Raw genomic sequence first — 19,406 nt, 5'->3', positions numbered from 1 at the left:
ATCGTTAGCCGAGTCGATCTGGCCATGTCCGTCTGCCCGTATGAACGCTGTGATCTCGGAAGCTATAAAAGCTGCAATACTGGGATAAAGCATGCAGATTCTAGAGATTCCTGAGCAGCGCAAGTTTGTTTTAGCAGGGTGCTACGCCCACTCTAACGCCCACAAACCTCCCACAAACTTCAAATAAGTCGTCCATATAAACACTGATGTTTTTAAAGCTATTAAAGCTAGGGAGTTCAAATTTCATATTTAGGTTTCTTTGCTTCGTACGCAGCGCAAGTTTGTTACGCTAATGTGGCACGCCCATTCTAACTCCCACAGACCACCCAAAATAGTGGCGCCCACACTTTCAATGCTAAAAACAATTTAACTGAAATGTATTGGTCTCGTCAATTCGATCGATTGACCTAAATAAAGTTTGTCACACCCACCATAACGCCCACCAACCTCCCAAGAAGAAAAGATCTTTAGCCAGTGTTGCAAAGCACTAAAAGGGAGTATAAAGAACGAAAACTCGTGCTCTTTACAGCGCTGTATATCTTTTAGTTTTCCCATTAGCTTACGACTAACTCGCGTATAGCGAATCCCGAGTGCCTGAGGCATTTTTGATAATTTAACATTTTAACTTAACTTTTATCAATTATCCATTTAAAAGCTGAGTAACAGGTATCTGATAGTCGAGACACTCCACTGATTTTCCTCGTCGGTTGCTTCACGGCGATCCTGGTTGGAGTGTCTCCCACGTGTCATCGCGACCGTTGTTATACTCTTGCAGAGGGTATTATGATTTCAGTCAGAAGTTTGCAACGCAGTGAAGGAGACGTTTCCGACCCCATAAACTAGTCTCTCAGATATATTCGAAAAAAAAATTTTCAAAAATTATATCTTTGGTGTTTTTTAACATATAGCGTCCTACGATTGGAAATATCTTTTTTTTTAATTTCGAATTTACTTTTATCAAAATCGGACGACTATATCATATAGCTGCCATAGAACGATCGGAAAATTGGTGGGAAAATAATATGAAACAAACTATAGCTTCGGTGTTTTTTTATATATTATCTTATATTATTGGGATTATCATTTTTTGTATTTTTAAGAATTTCGAAATAAATTTAATAATTTTAACTGCAAAGGTATACAAACTTCGGCTTTTCGAAGCTAACTTCCTTTCTTGTTTTTTTTTTTTTATTTTGACCAAGAACTGAAGTAGTCTTCACCTTACCCTACATCTTTTAAAAGTGAAAAAAATATTGGTGGTCGCCAGGAGCTGTAGTATTTAACTCCGCTAGAATTTCACCATACAACTTTTACAGGAATATGCTCAATAGATATCAGTAACTTTCTGCTTTTAAACCTTTGAAAAATATCTATTTTTGAAAAATTGACATTCAAAAAACGAAGCGTTCGTTTTTCGTTCATTTTGTTTTCATTTCCTCTAATTTTTGCAATTTAATTTAAATTTTTGAATTTTTCCAATCCATTTTTTTTTTGTGCCAATATTTATTTAAGCGTTGATCAGCCAACCTAATGGCTATACAACGCATGGAAATAACAAGGGAAAAAATAACATGAAACATATCAGAAATAAGGAAGTGAACAAAATTATAACAGTGTCAGTTCTACATTATTGTTTTAGGACACGGGTACGATGACGTCCTTGTGCCCAAAGATCGCCAGGGTGCCGACGCTTCAGTCTTCTTTTGTTGTAATTTGATTTGCCAGGGATGCTGCTAGATGGTTGGTGTGGGCTAGTAGACGGTCGTTGTAACGGCTTGAGTGCATGTTTATCTGGTCACGCACCGTGGGGATGTGAAGATCGCAAGCTAAGACATCGTTCCTTACGTACCAAGGCGCATCCGCAATCGTACCGGTTTTGAACTCTTTGGACCCTCATGACATTTGAGTCTGAAGCGGTACCCAATATTTTTATGCAATAAGTGAATGAAGGAACCACTATCGACCTGTACAGCAACATCTTGTTGCTAAGGCTAAGCTCACTTGTACCTTTAAGCATCCAATTTAGTTTCCGCAGTTTAGCACGACATGTTGCTGTAATCTTGGTTATGTGCTGCCTCCACGTAAGACGTTTGTCCAAAATCAAGACCAAATACTGAGCCTGGGCTGATTGCGGTATGACTGTGTCCTGGAATTTCACTCTGGGGAGAGTTTTGCATCTAAGACAGAAGTTGCAGTGTTGAGACTTATTCCCATTTATCGAAATATTCCATCGATTCGTCCATTCGCCATACAAATCCAAAAAATTTTGTGTGATTTGAGTCGCTTCAATTCGACACGTGGAGTTGGCAATAAAGGCTGTATCATCAGCATATATAGCCAAGAGGGTACCCAGTTCCCTAGGGTAAGACAGGTCAGCGGTCATCAGAGTGTATAGAACCGGACCAGGAACGCTACCCTGAGGTACGCCAGCTCTAATGCATCTGATAGACGATCTACCATAAAATTTCGTTCTAAGAGATACGATTTCAGGAGAAGAAATTGGCCAGTAAGCAGGAGAGTTTTCAGCTTAAACAGCAAGCCATCGTGCCAAACGCGGTCAAAAGCATCTTTGACGTCAAGAAAGACTGCTGAACTGTACTGTTTGTTTTCGAACGCTCCAATGATGTGCTGCGTTACTCGATGTGCTTGCTCTGGGCTTCCATGGTGACTTCTAAAGCCGAACTGGGGGTCTGGAATGGCGTCCTGCACACTTTTTACTGCCATCATTCTACTAAGGAATATTCTTTCGAATATTTTAGAGAAGGTGGGCAGTAGACTTATTGGTCGGTAGGATGCAACAAGGTTTTCCGGTTTTCCTGGCTTAGGTATCATCGATATCACAGCACACTTCCACTGTGTGGGAAAATGGTGGATACGTAACATGGAGTTAAAAAGAAGAACTAGAAATAGTATACCCTTCCTAGGTAACGCCTTGGCAATTCTGCTGTCGATCCCGTCAAAACCGAGAGCCGTACTGCGTTGCAGTTTGCGAATTTGGAGACAGACTCTTGCGGACTCACATGTGGGATAGGTTCGATCGCCGAGGAGGGGGCATTTAGGAATGCTAGGGTATTATCCACGTCTTCAGGCCTAGCAAGATTGAATGGCTGAAAACGCCCTTCCAATTCCTCAGCAAAGGCCATCGAAACTTCGCTGTCTGATCTGCATAACGTGTTGTCGGCACGCTTTATTGGAATTCGGTCAGGGATTCAATCCATACGGCTTTGTGGGATCAGCATTGCGAAGCATATCAGCAAAGAATTCACTCCTCGTTCTAAGCAAAAGTTTCTTAAGATCGTCCTCAGCACGACGACATTCCCTTTTGTCAGCAGGGTTTCGAGAACGCATAAATCTGCAACGCAATGCCCTTTTAAGCCTCACCAAATCCAGGACCTCAAGTTTTAAAAGGGCATGAGGTGGATCAGATGGGCTGTTTGGTCTTTGGCCGCAGGTTGATGATTCGGCAGCGATGTGAATATTTCGCACAAACACTTCAGTTGCATCGTCAATGTCATCAGGAGTGTTAAGCTGCATGTTAAGGTTAACTAAACCGTTAGTCGCTTCCTGGAACTGTGGTATATTTGCATTTTGGGGCAGGACGCATGTCTTGCGGGAAAGCTTACAAGCGGAAACTCTGTACTGGATTATTATTGGGATGTGGTCCGAACTTAGTTCAACAATTTCAGAGATGCTTAGTAAATCAGAAGGAATTCCTTTGTAACTGGCAAGGTCTAGGGCTGATGGCATGGGTTGGCTGTACGGGTAATGTGTAGGCCCTCCGGAAGCAAGAACCTGCATATGAGATGTGAGTATAATATCCGCTAGAGTTCTGCCCCTAATTGTAGAGTTACGTGATCAACAGAGACGATGATGCGCATTCAAGTCTCCTGTAATTATAAAATTTGGCCCAAGCTCACTAAGAAGCTCTTCGTAGTGGTTAGCTGTGAGAAGCGAATTTGGAGAACAATATATAGACGCAATGACTATTTCCCCTTGGTCAGTTTTGACTTTGGTCGCAACACTGAGCCGTTTGGTGTTCCATACATAAGAATTGGTAAATACTTAAGGCACGATTTTATGATAATTGCGGATCCTCCGCGATGGCGATCAGCAGGACGGTTTTAGAGATGTACGTCATATCCCCTTAGCTGGTAGTATGATCTGGAACAGAAATGAGTTTCGCTGACCAACACACCGTCGATATGATGTTGCTTTACAAAAAGCGTTCCGTACAAAAGGCGTTCCACACACCGATTGTGAGTCCAATTTGACTCAAGGTTGGGCTGTAAAGGCAGAGTGGAGACCAGCGGCTGCTTGTGCAGATCCTGGCGCTATTTGGGGTAAAAGGTTGGTTATAAGGGACATCATCGACATCATCATCTGAAGCATTTTGTCAAGCCGAGCAACAGGGTCAGACAGTTGTTCTTCAGATCGTAGATACATTTGTTCTTGTTGTTTCCATTGCTGATCGTCTTGGAATTGCTCGCGATTTCGTTAATGTTGTTGCTGGAAGGACTGCTGCTGCTGATGGCGGGTCTCTGGGTATTGTTGTTGGTCTGTCGTCTGTATGGTTTGTGTCCGTAACCGAAGGAGGTCATTTGGTTTATGTTGCTGGTTAGGCTTCCTATTGCTTGTTCCCAGTGGAGGGAATTGGTTCTGGTGCAGGTTCGCAGGTTGCTGCAACTGGGGTCGGCTTGGTGACATTTGCGTATGACAGAGCTCCCACGACATCCGATCGAACAGTCGTCCTTTTTGTAGAGGTTTTTTGGGGAAGAGCGTTACCCTGGGATGAAAGATTTTTTCGGCGTCTTACTGTCTAGACAACACAGCCCTTGTAATTTGCAGTGTGATTTTCACAACAATTAACACATTTAACAGGATGAATGTCTCGTTCGCAGGCCTCTATGGCATGTTTCTGACCACATCTCACACAGTTATGATCCAGAAAACAGTTGTTTTTTGTATGGTGGAAATCCTGGCAACGATGGCATTGCACGACTTCATCCTTTTTGTATAGTAATTCCACTTGCACACGCTGGCGACATAGAGTCTTAACTTCGTGGATTTCCTTGTTGGTTGGAGATGGCTCTAGTTTAACAAACACTAGGTAGACGAACTTTGTTTTTTCGAATCGGCTATTGACGAACAATCTGGCCAAGCAAGGTAAGGCTTTCTTTAATGTGTTCGTCCGGAGTGGAGTGATGAACACCTCGAATAACCACGCGATAAGATCTGTCCTCTTTAAGTTGCCAGGAGTGGAACGGGACCTTTTTTGCAATAAAATATTTACTGGTAGCTCTGTACGCGTCTGAATCTGCAGCAAGGATCGAAACGGAATTGTTCGATTGACATTTTAGGGACTATTTAGACGGATGAACGATTTTATCTATGGATCGAATAAGCCCGTTCAGATTCTCGCAGTTATTGATTACAATCGGCGGTGGCTTGTGATTGGGTGGGTGTTTGTTAGTAGTATTGTCGATACTGTTGTTGTTGGATTGACTGCTGTTGCGTTCGACGTTCTTGTTGTTACTGGAGCTGCCGTGGCTTAAGCCTGTGCTGGTACTGGCCTGATCAGGGTTGTAAACCAACTGGCTGACTGTTTGGTAAGATTGTAAATATTCTTCGGTTGTGTCTATGTCCGAAAGCTCAGCAAATCGGTTGGCGGACTCAACTGTTTTGGGACTAGAGGAATTTTTCTATGCATTTTATTAGCAGAATTGGGAGACCTGGATTCTGGACGGCGTTTGTTGTTCCTTGGGGTCCACCAGTCTTCATTGTCGCCGGCTATGGCTTCTAGCTCGGGTTCAATGTCATGGGATGGTAAAGGCTGGGCGTTGATGGAGCTGGCTTTATAAATGTTACTAAATTTTTCTAATGAGGAATTTAGAGCATTAGTCATAGTCATTTGCGCCTTAGCCACCTTTGAATGGATGTCGAATTCGGATTCGGAGTCCGACATTGTAGGCATATTGGAAGCTGTGCACTGCTTTGTACTGCTTTACCGACTTCCAGTAGACAAACCCACTTAGAGTAGGTTTGACAAAAGCAGTCGTAGCCTAGTGGGCAAGGTGTGCACCTTGCACCCGGGAGGCACAGGGTTCAATACGGGGAACAGATTTCTGTATTTTTAAAATTGTATTTTTTATTAAGTTTATGATTAAATTTGAATTCGAACTTGAATTCGAAGTAGCGGTGATTTGCCAGATCAACAAATTGGAACTTTTGCCTTTTGATCTCTGTTTTACTTGTTTTCGCGAATCACCAGAGCTAACGGAGCGTCTGAGCACTGTCACTGCAGCTTTAGCTGCCGGATTTACAAAAACAAATTGATTTGCCACGAAGGTGAACTTGTCCATAGAATCTTCACAAAAAATTTCGCAGCAATGCAAAAACGCGTCTGCACTCCACGAAAGCATGATCGAGACTGATTTTCCAATCCAATGGTCAGTTTAATGCTAAAAAATAACTTAGATAAAGTATACACCTTTGTCAATTGTAATCAGCTGTTTAAAATGGGAAGAGTCATCACGTTTATGAGTAAACCAATCAATTTTAAAGAATTTACTTTCGAGTGAAAACTAGCACAAGACAGCTTACCTCTAAATTTGTGAAACAATTTGAATTCCCCAATTCATTTCTCAGAATAGACTTACCATTCTTTTGCCAATTGCTTGTAAGCTTTTCTTATTTCCTGTGTAGTAGCAATGTTGTTTATTCCTAATATGGTATATGGGTCATTTGATGCATGTACACATATATTGGATGTTGCAAAAAGAACCAATACTAAGATATTGTAATTAATTACTGGTATCGACATCTTGTACACTTTAACTGTAAATATAAACATTAAATGAAATAATTTTATGTACAATAAGATTTTTCTATACTATTTTAATATAAAGTGAACAGGAGACTTAAATTAACTTTAGTGGTATTCACATTGAAATAGCGATCGTATTTTACAATTGTGAAGAACAAGGGGTTATGTTAGCGTGAATCATTGGAATTTTAGTCCATTAAATAATGGCTTAGGTTATTAGAACAAACTGTCTAGACGAATGAAAAATAAACCTAAAAATCTTAAAATCCATTGCGCACCGTCTAAAACAAATTTTTTCCAATTTTTCTTTCTGTTATGCATTAAGGAAATATTTAAGGGGTTAGAGTATGACCTTAAAAATGTCATTTAAAAACAAGAAAGGAAGTTAACTTCGGCAAGCCGTAGTTCGTATACCCTGGCAGTTATAATTATTAAATTTAAAAATACAAAAAATGATATTCCCAATAGTATAAGATAATGTCAAAAAACACCGAAGCTATAATTTGTTTCATATTATTTTCCCACCAATTTTCCGATCGTTCCTATGGCAGCTATATGATATAGTCGTCCGATTTTGATGAAATTAAATTCAAAACTCAAAACTAATTAATAAATGTTATTTCACAGCTTAGGAGGTTGTTAGCTTAAAAAACACCAAAGATATCATTAAGAAAAATTTTTTTTTCGATTATTCCTATGGGAGCTATAAGATATAGTTGTCCGATCCGGCTGGTTCCGACTTATATACTACCTGCAAAAGATATACAACTTTTGGTAAAGTTTCAGCCCAGTAGCTTTAAAACTGAGAGACTAGTTTGCGTAGAAACGGACGGACAGACGGACAGACGGCCAGACGGACAGACGGACATGGCTAGATCGACTCGTCTAGTCATCGGGTCCGAAACGTCTCCTTCACTGCGTTGCAAACTTCTGACTGAAATCAATATACCCTCTGCAAGGGTATAAAAATAATACTAAATTAACATAAAATACTAACTCTGGATACCAATGTAATAGGGAGAAGATCTGTAGAAAGGGAGTTGGTAACCTTGTTGAATAGAAAAGCTCTTGGAATAAACGCACAATTTACACAGATGGCGGCTAAGCAATGTTTTGAATAAAACCAGTGGGTTCGCGAAGTTGCATATTTAATCCTGCTCCTTTCCCTATATAGGAAAATTCAAAGGCATGGGAAAACTCACTGTCTTCCTTTTATTCCAAAGAACTTTAGATGGTCTGCTGTTAACAACGTTCACAAGGCCATTCTGCAAATGTCAAAGTATGTCCGTAAGTTCGTTGACAATTGCATTACCTGTAGGCTATCTAAACCTCCGACTGACAAGGTACAAGCTGAATTGCATCACATTCCAAGGGTGAACGTCCCGTCCCATACAGTTCATATTGATATTACAGGGAATGACCAAAAGAAATATGTAATCGTTCAAGTAGATGCATTTTCTAAGTTCGTCCATTTGTTTCACACTACTAGACTAGGCTCTGCTGCATCAAGTCAGTGAGGTCTTTAGTATCGATTTTTTGGGGTTCCTTCCAGTTTGATAGATGATCAGGGACGTAGCTTTGTTAGTACTGCGATTCGTAACTTTTGCTCAGCGCAGAAGATAGATTTGCGTTTGATCGAACTGGCGCCAGTCGGGCCAATGGTCAAGTCAAACGAATGATGAGTACTCTGAAATCTGTGCTAAAAGCGGTTGAAACAGGCAAGGGATCTTGGCAGGACGCTTTGTACGAAACTCAACTGGCTCTTAATGACACTCCCAACAGGATAACAAGGTCGCGAATAAGTAGTCCAAATCAAGTTATAACGACTGTGTGAGGAGTTGAATAACTCCCCACAAGTCTTAGCAGCAGCACCAACAGATGGCCGGCCGCTTACCAGATACGCCGCGAATTCGCGTAGTAACGGCGCGGCAAGGAGCGGTTTGAGAAGAAGAGAGTTTGGAGACCAATGTGGGAGAATAAGAGAGTTTGGAGACCAAGGATGGAGAATAAGAGAGTTTGGAGACCAAGGATGGATAATAAGAGAGTATGGAGACCAAGGATGGAGTATGACAAAGTTTGGAGACCAAGGAGCGGAGAATGAGAGAGTGGAGACTTGGCGGGGAGAGCAAGAGTGCCGTGGGCAAAAGGGGATAACGGATCTCCACCGGACTTTGGACTCTGCCGTAAACTTTGGACCGGGAGAAGAAGGACCACATCTCGGCGGCGGAACCACATCACGGGAACCAGCGGGACGGCAGCATTATTATGTTCTAAAATATAATACCCCATTTGTATTCCCAGTGCACGCACATATAATAGAACAACTATCGATGTCTGTCTCAGCTCAGTGTTTGTGAAATATTTTCGGAAATTCTTCTCCAGCTTAGACTGAAATTTATTTAATGGCAAATATTTGCCAGAAAATTACCAGTCCATCGAGGAGTGGAAATGAATGCGAGCCATGTTAAATTAGAATGCAGACACAGAAGGCTTTGCAGCTGGGACTTTAAATTTCGTCTAATGACTGAGGCATGTGAGTTGTTTGTTTCATTTCGATGCATTTTGTTGGTCAATTAATTTGCATGTCGTTGGTGGCCGTAACTAACGATAACAGGCTTCTCCGAAGATGTTCGAGTGAACACGTTAGAGCACCACCACTCCCAGGTGGTATTTCTTTATTAAATTAGTGTATGTGGTGACTTTGACAAAGCGGCTGTCTGTCAGCCAGTTGGTCAACTCGGAGTATCCTTGCAGAGGGTTCGTTACGATGTTATCTTTTGTTTGTCTTTTGCAACGTGCTCGGGCATCTTTATTTTCAATAAAAAATTAAAAAAGAGAAGGGCCCATAGTACAACCTAAAATAAATTGCAGCCACAAACGTCTTTTTGGCCCTCAGTTTCACAGACTGTCCATTATATTTCTTTTTGCAGTTACTATTATTTTTGTTTGAGGGAACTTTTTGCATCAAAAAATTTAAGTTTTCAAGACGAGGAAAAAGTTCAAGAAGTAGATTTTCACACAAATTCGTCCTTTTCAATAAGTACTGAATGGGTTAAGAAATGTATTGTATCATTCAAACGGCATTTAAATTACCTTTCCATTGATGCCAAAGTTTACAAGAAGTAAGTTCAAATTATGAATATATTTAACTTTTGTAATGTCAAAATACTTATGCCGACCAGTGTAAATTTAACGTTTACGTTTATGTACTAAACATCTGTATGACATCCTTCATAGCCCTGGAAACCTTTTCTATCGCGGAAGGGACTATTCAGTAACTTCTAGAAGATGAAAACTATCGTCCGCGATACCGCATTTGGATCACAGAAGTGACTCCCTTCAGGAAAAACTGTGCCACTTTGGCGACACTTCCAGAAGTATCGCAGAAGTGACAACAAAAAGCGTCGTCGAAGTGACTTCTGAAAGTGTCGCCGAAGTCACTTCTGAGAGTCAATCAGAAGTGACTTTACATATGCTTGTAGAAGATACCTAGTAAAGTTTTTCCCAATTGGAAAATTTTGTTACGTACGCCCTCCACATATAAAGATTCACATAGAGAAACAACGACGAATCTTGAGTCGGGGGAGGGGTGCATTTGACTAACCAAACTCATACTTGTAAAGGCAGAAGAAAATGCAATTCGGCAATTCTCGTGTGTCGCGTGGCCAGAACAACGGCCACTATCGACCTACTGGTAACCATACTCCAGTAGCTGGCAAAGTGCAACAGCCGGCCGTTGACTCCCAAGATAGCAGATATCGAGGAATAGTAATCCTTGGTGGGAACAACTAGGTGATCCGATCCATACCGGCAGCCAAGTAAAATCTTTAGTCTGGTATAAAACACGTTAGACAATTAGAGAAGACCCATTTGGGTGTCTTGCTGACGGAAGTCGGTAGCTCCGAGAGAAGGCGACTTTCCCTGGGGTAGTCGTCCACGGAGTCTTCTGCCACCAGGACCAGACACCATATCCAACAGTCCTTGAGAAGAACACAAATCGCAGCTCGAAAGAATCTTATGTGTCGGACCAGCGCCGCCATTGTCATCAAAGAACGTGAAAAGGATCAACAATAAGGACGACATCTGATATACTGTGATGTTCGTAGCCGCAGTACCCGTGATCCCCATGCTCCTGAAAATTTTTCAGATCTAGGATCCATTTGTTCAAAAGCGTAGTGACCAATAGCATACTTCGGACAAAGTAGTGATGCAATATAAATGTGTTAATAGAGCCAATCAAAGCTAAAACGAACCTATGCGTAACCAAAGACCAATACCCTTAAGTAATACAATTGGAGAACAAGTGAAAGTAAAAAAAAAACGTTGGAAGCATTCAAATTATAAATACATTTAAGCCAACCGAATCTATAGACAAAGTGCGAATCATGATGAACAATTAGAGATCGCGAGTTCTCTCAACCAGCCGTTGAAGAAGTCGCATGCCTCTGGCATAATATATCTATATATTTTGTGTTTAAGTGAATTGGTATACTTAAGAACAGCCGTATTTTGGTGCACGTATATTTATATATATATATATATCCAATATAATATTTTCCAAAGCCCAGGATCCGGAGCGTCGAGATCTCATCGCCCAGGATTTAAAGAGGGGGTAAGTTTGTCGGAACATGGTTCCTTTCTTATAAACATCATATATAATTATTCGTGCAGTATCCTACAGTTTTATAGAATACCATAAACTTTTTCAGCGGCGAGTATCAGCCTTGTTGTTGTATGTACAATTGCAAGAGCCCTCTGAGCGACGTTTGTAGTCGTAAATAGTCATCATTTTGCTGATGTGTGCACCTTCACATATGGTAAATTCGATACTCTCCGCTGACAAAATAATCGTCAATGAATTAATTTCCATATGCATTAGCCAACATTATATTACTCATCCTCGGCGGACGCCAATGTATATTACCTAATAAATTTATAATGTAAAAAGAGATCAAAACCATGAAGTGCTAGAACTTAAACAAGGGGGGTGTGCTGAAGCGAGAAGTGGAGTAGGTTAAGAACAATGACATAACTTTCGACGGACAACTTTGACAATAGGGGATCGTATTGCGCGGCCTGCGATGATCCATTAGCACACGAATGTGTGATGGGGAGGGAATATGTCCAAAACACAGCCCGATTGCGATCAAGCGACAGCTAAGCTTGTGGGGCAGTGTGGGCTGACGACTGACGAACATTATGGACTACTATTATTTTCCAGGCACTTTAAATATTTATTCTTGTTTTGTTGGAGAGGAGAGAGGCTTACCAAGATCCCACGACGCAAATACGACGTAGCTTATGCCGGCAAATGGTGCCTGAACATCGGACGCCTCTCCCTCGGCCCAAGTCCCTGTCAGGACTCGGGCACTAATATGCCCACGTAACAATTTTTATCAAAATCATATTTTATTTTTACTTATTTTGCGTTTACTTCTTTACTTATCTTACGGTCCCACGGGCATGTAGGAAATTCGGCTGAACAATGTTATTTAGGTCCACCTTCGTCGACTTAAGAAATTAACTAATAGCCATTTTTAAAAGAAACAGAAACAAAAATGGTGTTTTTTTTAATTCAAAATAAAAATAAACTAGAAGACATCACCTTTTACAATGAAATATGTATGTGGAGAATCGTTAGATGCTGGGTTTCTTCGTAGTTACACGCCAAGTAATGTCCACTACTAGCTTGTCTGTAAATAGCTTAAAATAATCAAACAGCTTCACGCTAAGCACGTAATTTCGCACCCTTTGTTGAGATGGACATTTTAATATTATATATACATTATTGTTATACATCTAAAAAATTCCGAAAGACAAAGCAATATTTTGTGAATACACAAATTTGGGGCAAGACCGCCCTGACCACAGAAAATCGAGAAACGAAATGACGCTCTAGCGAAAAATAATAGCGTGGGTCAAAATAAGAAAAAGACCCGCGAAATTTTCAGAAATAAAGGGGTAACAGCAAATTACCGCGACCTCCTTTTATCGAGTGTTTTTTACCAGATGTGACTTCTGGGCGATAGAATTATCGCCATTTTGCTTGCAGGGGAGAAGCATTCGAATTGAGTTGAGTTGAGTGATTTCCGTGCACACAATGAAATGAAGTTGTATTTTTATGAGTGCGTGTTGAATCTCGCTGAATAAGACATTGAGTGGAATGAGTGACAATAAATAGCGCGTGAAACGGAATGAAAACTTTGGCACAGCTCAAAACTTTCGAGTTATTCGCGAAATTCGAACTCGTCGTTCCTTTTGTTTCTATCGTTTGAAGCGAATGGACGGGATAGAAGCGATGGACTTTGTATGTACTTTTTACGTAGATTTTGTTTCTAAAATCTAATCAAACAAAAACACCTCTTAACGAGGTAAAAAGTAGTGGCGAACGCGCCTTTAAAAAAATTTCTGATAATAACAATTGTGACGAAAAACGATATTACATTCGATAAAATAAATAAACTATTGTATATTAAATTTATGATTTCGGCCCGCAACAGTAATTATTTATTTACCTACACGTAAATGTACTGTTGTAGCGTGCCGAATACATACATTTAATGTAGTTTATTTATTTTATCGAATGTAATTGACGGACGTTGATGCACTACGAGCAGTACAAACAAGTGGCCCAACGACACCAAGCACGTGCTTGTTACGCGCGGGGCCCTTCTATAAATTTGGGAAAAAATTCGAGTTCGCGAGGAAGATACAAAAAACAAATAGAGACGGGTCACAAATGAAAATAAATGAAGCAACTAAGAATGAAGCAAATGAGTTAAAATATTAGTTTTTAATACCGGGATAGAAGTTGATGTGCAAATTAAATGATAAAGATTGTTATAATCATTACATAGAACGTGAAAGGGCTCGTGCAGACAAAAATTTGATGTACATCGTGGCAAATTTAGGGGATAATAATTTCGTGTTAGTCTAGCAGGGACATTGAAAGTTAGGCGGTTTACAAGTTCTACAGAATCAATATCACCTCTAATAAGATTTTGCATAAAAAATAGTACCAAGCATTGTTCTACGATTTACAAGTGTAGGTAAATTAAGCAATAGTAATCTACTCTGATAGGAAGGTAGCCTTACGTTTTGATCCCAGTTAAAACTACGAAGGGCAAAAAGAAGAAATTTTTTTTGTACCGACTCAATACGGTCAATGTGCACTTGATATTGTGGACTCCAAACCGAAGAACAATATTCCAAAATAGGACGGACAAGGGAGGTAAATAATAATTTGGTTGTATAAGGGTCATCAAATTCTTTTGACCAACGCTTTATAAACCCAAGAACACTCATGGCCTTGTTGACAGTGGACATTATGTGGCAGTCAAATTTAAGTTTTGGGTCCAGAAGAACGCCTAAGTCATTAACGGAATATGTACGGTTGAGTGACGTATTTTGAAGAGAGTAACTAACAAAAGTAGGAGTACCCCTATAAAAAGTCATAACGTTGCATTTAAGGCAGTTCAAATTTAAAAGGTTATACTCACACCATCCCTGAAAACAATCAATATCTGACTGTAAGTTGAAACCCGACGCTATATCGTTATATGATAAACAAAGCTTGACATCATCAGCATACATTAGTACACGAGAATGTTATGGTAGAGGGAAGATCGTTAATAAAAAAAGTAAACAGCAAAGGACCCAAATGACTACCCTGAGGCACTCCAGATGTCACGTATATCAATTTTGAAACAGCGTTCTTGAATATAACCCTCTGAGTCCTACCATTCAAATAACTTGAAATCCAAGTTAATAGCTTACATGGAAACCCAAGCTGATTTAATTTGAATAATAGAAGAGAGTGGTTGACAGAGTCAAAGGCCTTACTAAAATCTGTATATATAACGTCAGTCTGCATTTTTTTCTTAAATCCATTAATTACAATAGATGACAATTCAAGAAGGTTGGTGGTGGTCGATCTTCGCTTAACAAAACCATGCTGACACGGTGATATTAGCGAGGAACATAAATGTTGCAAATGAGAAGTAATAATACGTTCAAATGCTTTAGGAATTGCCGACAATTTGGAAATACCTCTATAATTCTGGGCATCCGCCTTCGCACCCTTTTTGTGAAGTGGAATGATAAAAGAGTCCTTCCAGATAGTAGGAAAAACTGATGATGAAATAGACAAATTAAAAAGTTTAAGAATCGGTTTACATATGGTTGACGCACAAAACTTAAGCACACACCCGGGGAGTCCATCTGGACCGGGAGAATAAGTTGGCGTTGTTGTTGCTAAGTCTCTTACGAGAGAAATTTCCGTAATTTCAGGGGTAAAGATACAATTTGCCTTATTTAAGGGATTAGGGTAGTTAGAATTTGACCAAGCAGCCGAACTATAAGTAGTTTGGAAAAACTCGGCAAATAAATCAGCAATTTCAGAATCCGTCGATGCCTCCATTAAGTTAAAACGTACCGATGAAGGCAATGCCGACGACTTACGCTTGGCATTGACAAAGTTATAAAACTGCTTCGGATCATTTGAAAATTCAAATTTACATCGACTTAAATACATAGAATAGCAATGACTATTGAGAACATTAAAGTCCGATCGAGCCACCACATATTTCGAAAAATCAGATGGCTTACCCGACTTTTTATACTTTTTATAGGTGTTTGTTTTAAGGTTTTTAAGTCTTTGAAGCGCATTGGTAAACCAAGGTGGCCTGTTTGTCTTTGAAGGAAACCTATCAGGAACGCATTCATTAAAAAAGGTATTTAACACTATATAGAAGTGTTCAGTGGCACTTTCAATATCCATACAATTGTACAATTCTGTCCAATTATATTGAGAAATCATGTCGTTAAGTTTTTTATAGTTACATTTTCGGAAACATCTCACTTTAGTTTGAGAAACTAAAGGAGAGAGGGTATCAACGCATGGGAGGCAGATTGTCAATTCCATTGTTGGATGATATCGGTCTTCAGGTACAACAAGAGCATCAATTCTAGATACCGTGACTTCAGACGGGTCTGAAACAAACACGAGATCTAGTTGTCTATTTAATGAATTCCGTATAAAGCTTACTTGCTGTAAAGATAATTCTAGAAGACCATCTACAAAATTATGGGCGGATAGAGGTATAGCGACTAGTGAGTCAGTAGGAGGAGACCAAGAAATATCAGGGAGATTAAAGTCACCCAAAACAATCAAAAGGTCACTGTTAGAAAGAAGGGATAGAACAGATTTTATCGCAGACAGGTGGTGCTCATAAATTATTAAATCAGAGCCAGGTGGAATATAGGAACATGTAACAAATATTGAGAATGATTGCAAGGAAATTTTAACACTAACAAATTCAATTTCATTAGGAGTATCAGAGTGAATTCTCTCGGATGTTAGGCTAGTGCTAACGGCAATCAGCACACCGCCTCCCCTACGTGAGGAGCGATCGGTCCTATAGGCATTAAAATTGTTTGACAGAACTTCATTGTCACATATCTCTGGTTTCAGCCAAGTTTCCGTAAAAGCCAAAATATCAGCAGTAAATGCAGAGGAGTCAGCATAAAGCTTGGGTAGCTTCATATTTAGTCCCCTAACATTTTGATAAGCCAAAAATAAACTTTTAATTTTTTTGGCGCAGTGGAAGGTCTGTTATTTGTTCTCGGTTTATTGGGAACAAATTCTTTTATTACTAAATCATCATTAAGCCAAAAGCTTTCAGAAAGTAGTACCTTAAACACATCAGGCGGAGCAAATATTTTAAAAGACGATATACTACGAGCATATGAAAATCTAAATTGTTCAACTGAAATATTCTCGGATGGGAATTTTTCACGAATAAATTCCAAAACATCCTCAGATGTGGTATCTGGGGTGAATCTCGAAACAAATAATTGTTTTCTATGTGGAACAACTGATAATTTCTTACGTCCCCCAGCAGCAGATTGCACCTCAATAAGCTGAGAGCCAGAAACGGTAACTTCTGTACCTATAGGTACGGTCGGCACCGTAGCCGGCACTGAAGGTTTTTTTACCACCCGACTTCGAGAAGCAGCGACTTCACCTGAATCAGCTGTATCCATAGGCGCAGTAGGTTCACTTACCACAGTGTTAACAGAGACTGCTGCAGCCACCAAGTTCGGATTTGGGGTGGATACCGTGACCGTATTAACTGCCGTTAAGCTGGTTTTTTTACGTTTAGGCGACTCAGTTAGTAATTTTTTATTATTAAATTGGGCACAAACGGAATTGAACCCCTCATTGAGCTGTTTAAAAGCACCAGAGAGATTCAAAAGGCTGTCTCGAGTGTGCTTCATAAAGCCGCTCATCTCAACAACCATTTCCTTGCAGGATCCACATGACCACATGAGTCCAGAATTCTGATCAATGAAGTCTTTGACTCTACCAGTAAATCCTGCGCATTTAACGTGCATCATCGATTCGCAGAGCCAGCAGAAAATAAAAGGGTCTTTAGTTGAAGACGAAAGAGTACAATTTTTCTTAGAGCAAACAAGAGCCATTTAAAGGAAATGAAATAAAATAAAATAATATATGAAAAATACCTCAAGTAAATTTGGCACTGGGATCAAATTCCAAAACCGAGATCGCGTATTAATTTAAATGTAAGAGAGCACGAGAGAATAAATCTTCTATCGATTGAGCGTTGCTTGTGGGACACTGACAACTTTACGCAGGAACAGTTACAATGTAAAGCAAGCAAGAGAGAGAGAGAGAGAGAGAGAGAGACAAGAGAATAGCACACCAAAAGTCTACCAGAAATTTGGCAGGTTCAGAGAGAGTTTAAGTTACAGTTGTAATATAGAGCGGGAGAGAGAGTGAGAATCAAAGAGTTTTAGCAAGTTTAGTGAGTAAAAAATTACACTAACAAAGCTAGGAGATTAAACAAATCTAATATAAATGTTAAAATAACTATAATCACTGGGAGATCTAGTAAAAAAACACTAAACACACTAACCCAGCGGTTAGACTAAGCTTTGTTAATAAACAAACACAAAACACTCGCAAAAAATCACAGAATAGACAAAAATTCAGAGCACAAGAGTAAACACAACCGTTCACAAGCGACGCTAAATCATTTTTCGTCACAATTGTTAGTATCAGAAATTTTTACCTCGTTAAGAGGTGTTTTTGGTTGATATCAGAAGTTTTTTTTTGCTCAAGAGCTTAAGTACCCCAATACAATGACTAGGAGTCGTCCCCATATGGATTGGCTATTGAAAAACCGAACACACAGATTCGACCCCTAATCTTAGCTGAACGCCACCTTAAATTAGGCACTGTAGCGTAGAAAAGTTTTTCTTTCATTAGTTTTAAGTAAATAAATATATAATTCTAAAAAATTTATAAAGACTTTAATAAACTTTCAAGTTCCACTTCGGCTTAACTTTATTCTAATAAGGTATGGGTTGCTTACATTCACATTCTAATAAGAATAAAACATATAATATGAATATTAAACTTTTTAATAACAAGTTTAATCGCTTCAATTACCTATTTTTATAGCACAAGTTTGGAATCTCAAGGGCTGTATAGTTTCAGATTCCAAGAGAAATCTGTCGTTTCTTACATTTCCCGCCGAACTAGCGGGTTTTTCCAAAGTGGTGGAACAAATAGATCAAGTTTCCTATTTCGATTAGCTTCATGCAAGTAAGGGACCTTAAAACCATAACAGGTTTTCCGTTTGAAAAAATGTAATAAGAATATTTTTCATCAAATTGGTTTTTTTCTTGTTTATTCCAATAAGTATGATATATTTCGTATACGGAGCTGAAACGAGTTGCACTTTTTATCGCTTAATATCTTTCAAACGGAATCTCAAGGGCTTTATGATTGGAGATTTAAAAAGAAATCGTTCGACTCAATTCTGAGAAAATAGTCAAAAAGTGGTTTTAAAAATTAACTTTTTGTCATAGCTCTAAATTTATTATATTCAGACAATTTTACTATATGAAGAGTATTTAGCAAATTAAATTATCTTTTCAGAGATATATAGCACGTTTCTGTAGCATTAGTTGTTTAGATACTATAAGCATTTTAAATCTGCATCTTTTTTTGGATTTTCCGCCAAACTAGCGGGGTTTTCCAAAAGTCGTAGAACAAACGTTTTCTATTTCAAGCTACTTTATACACCCATAGGGTTTCCAAAACCCTAAAACTAAGATGGGATGCATACAAACCCACAAACAAAGGGACAAACATTTTCATTTTGGGAAGAAGAAGAAAATCTTGTTTTTTGAATTACTTTTGAACGGGACATCGGATTTCAACAAATGAGATGTCATTCGACGCGTATTCTCAGTAAGAATAAAAGTAGCTAAACAGCCGGGGGCTTTCATCCCCACCGTATCCAGCAGCTCCAATTTTCTAAATTTTTACTTTTACACTTTCACCGTCTTTTCTCCCAAAGAAATCTATATTTCGAAAGTCTGGGTAGGCAATCTTCTTAGTTTTTGCGATACCTTTCGATTGGTGTATCACTCGTTACGATCGGACCACAACGGCAGATTTTCAATTCTGCGGCTCTATATAGTAGTTGTCTTCGCACGCTCTCTTGCGCCCCACTACGTATACTGCCGTCCACAGTGATCTAATGAGCAATTA

The 19,406-nt window shown here is 39.4% G+C and overlaps 1 protein-coding gene across 1 annotated transcript in view; it reads right to left on the bottom strand.

Moving 5' to 3' along the window:
* Positions 1 to 19,406, bottom strand: part of LOC119559041 (dnaJ homolog subfamily C member 16) — a 326,244-nt gene that overhangs the window by 231,028 nt on the left and 75,810 nt on the right. Inside the window, exon 3 of the mRNA XM_037872168.1 lies at positions 6,657 to 6,834. Coding sequence (XP_037728096.1) covers positions 6,657 to 6,834 — 178 coding nt within the window. The remainder of the gene's footprint in view (positions 1 to 6,656; positions 6,835 to 19,406) is intronic.

Source organism: Drosophila subpulchrella, unplaced genomic scaffold (assembly GCF_014743375.2).
Source record: "Drosophila subpulchrella strain 33 F10 #4 breed RU33 unplaced genomic scaffold, RU_Dsub_v1.1 Primary Assembly Seq16, whole genome shotgun sequence".
In the NCBI taxonomy this organism is placed as follows: domain Eukaryota; kingdom Metazoa; phylum Arthropoda; class Insecta; order Diptera; family Drosophilidae; genus Drosophila; species Drosophila subpulchrella.
This window is presented reverse-complemented; position numbering and strand designations above follow the sequence as displayed.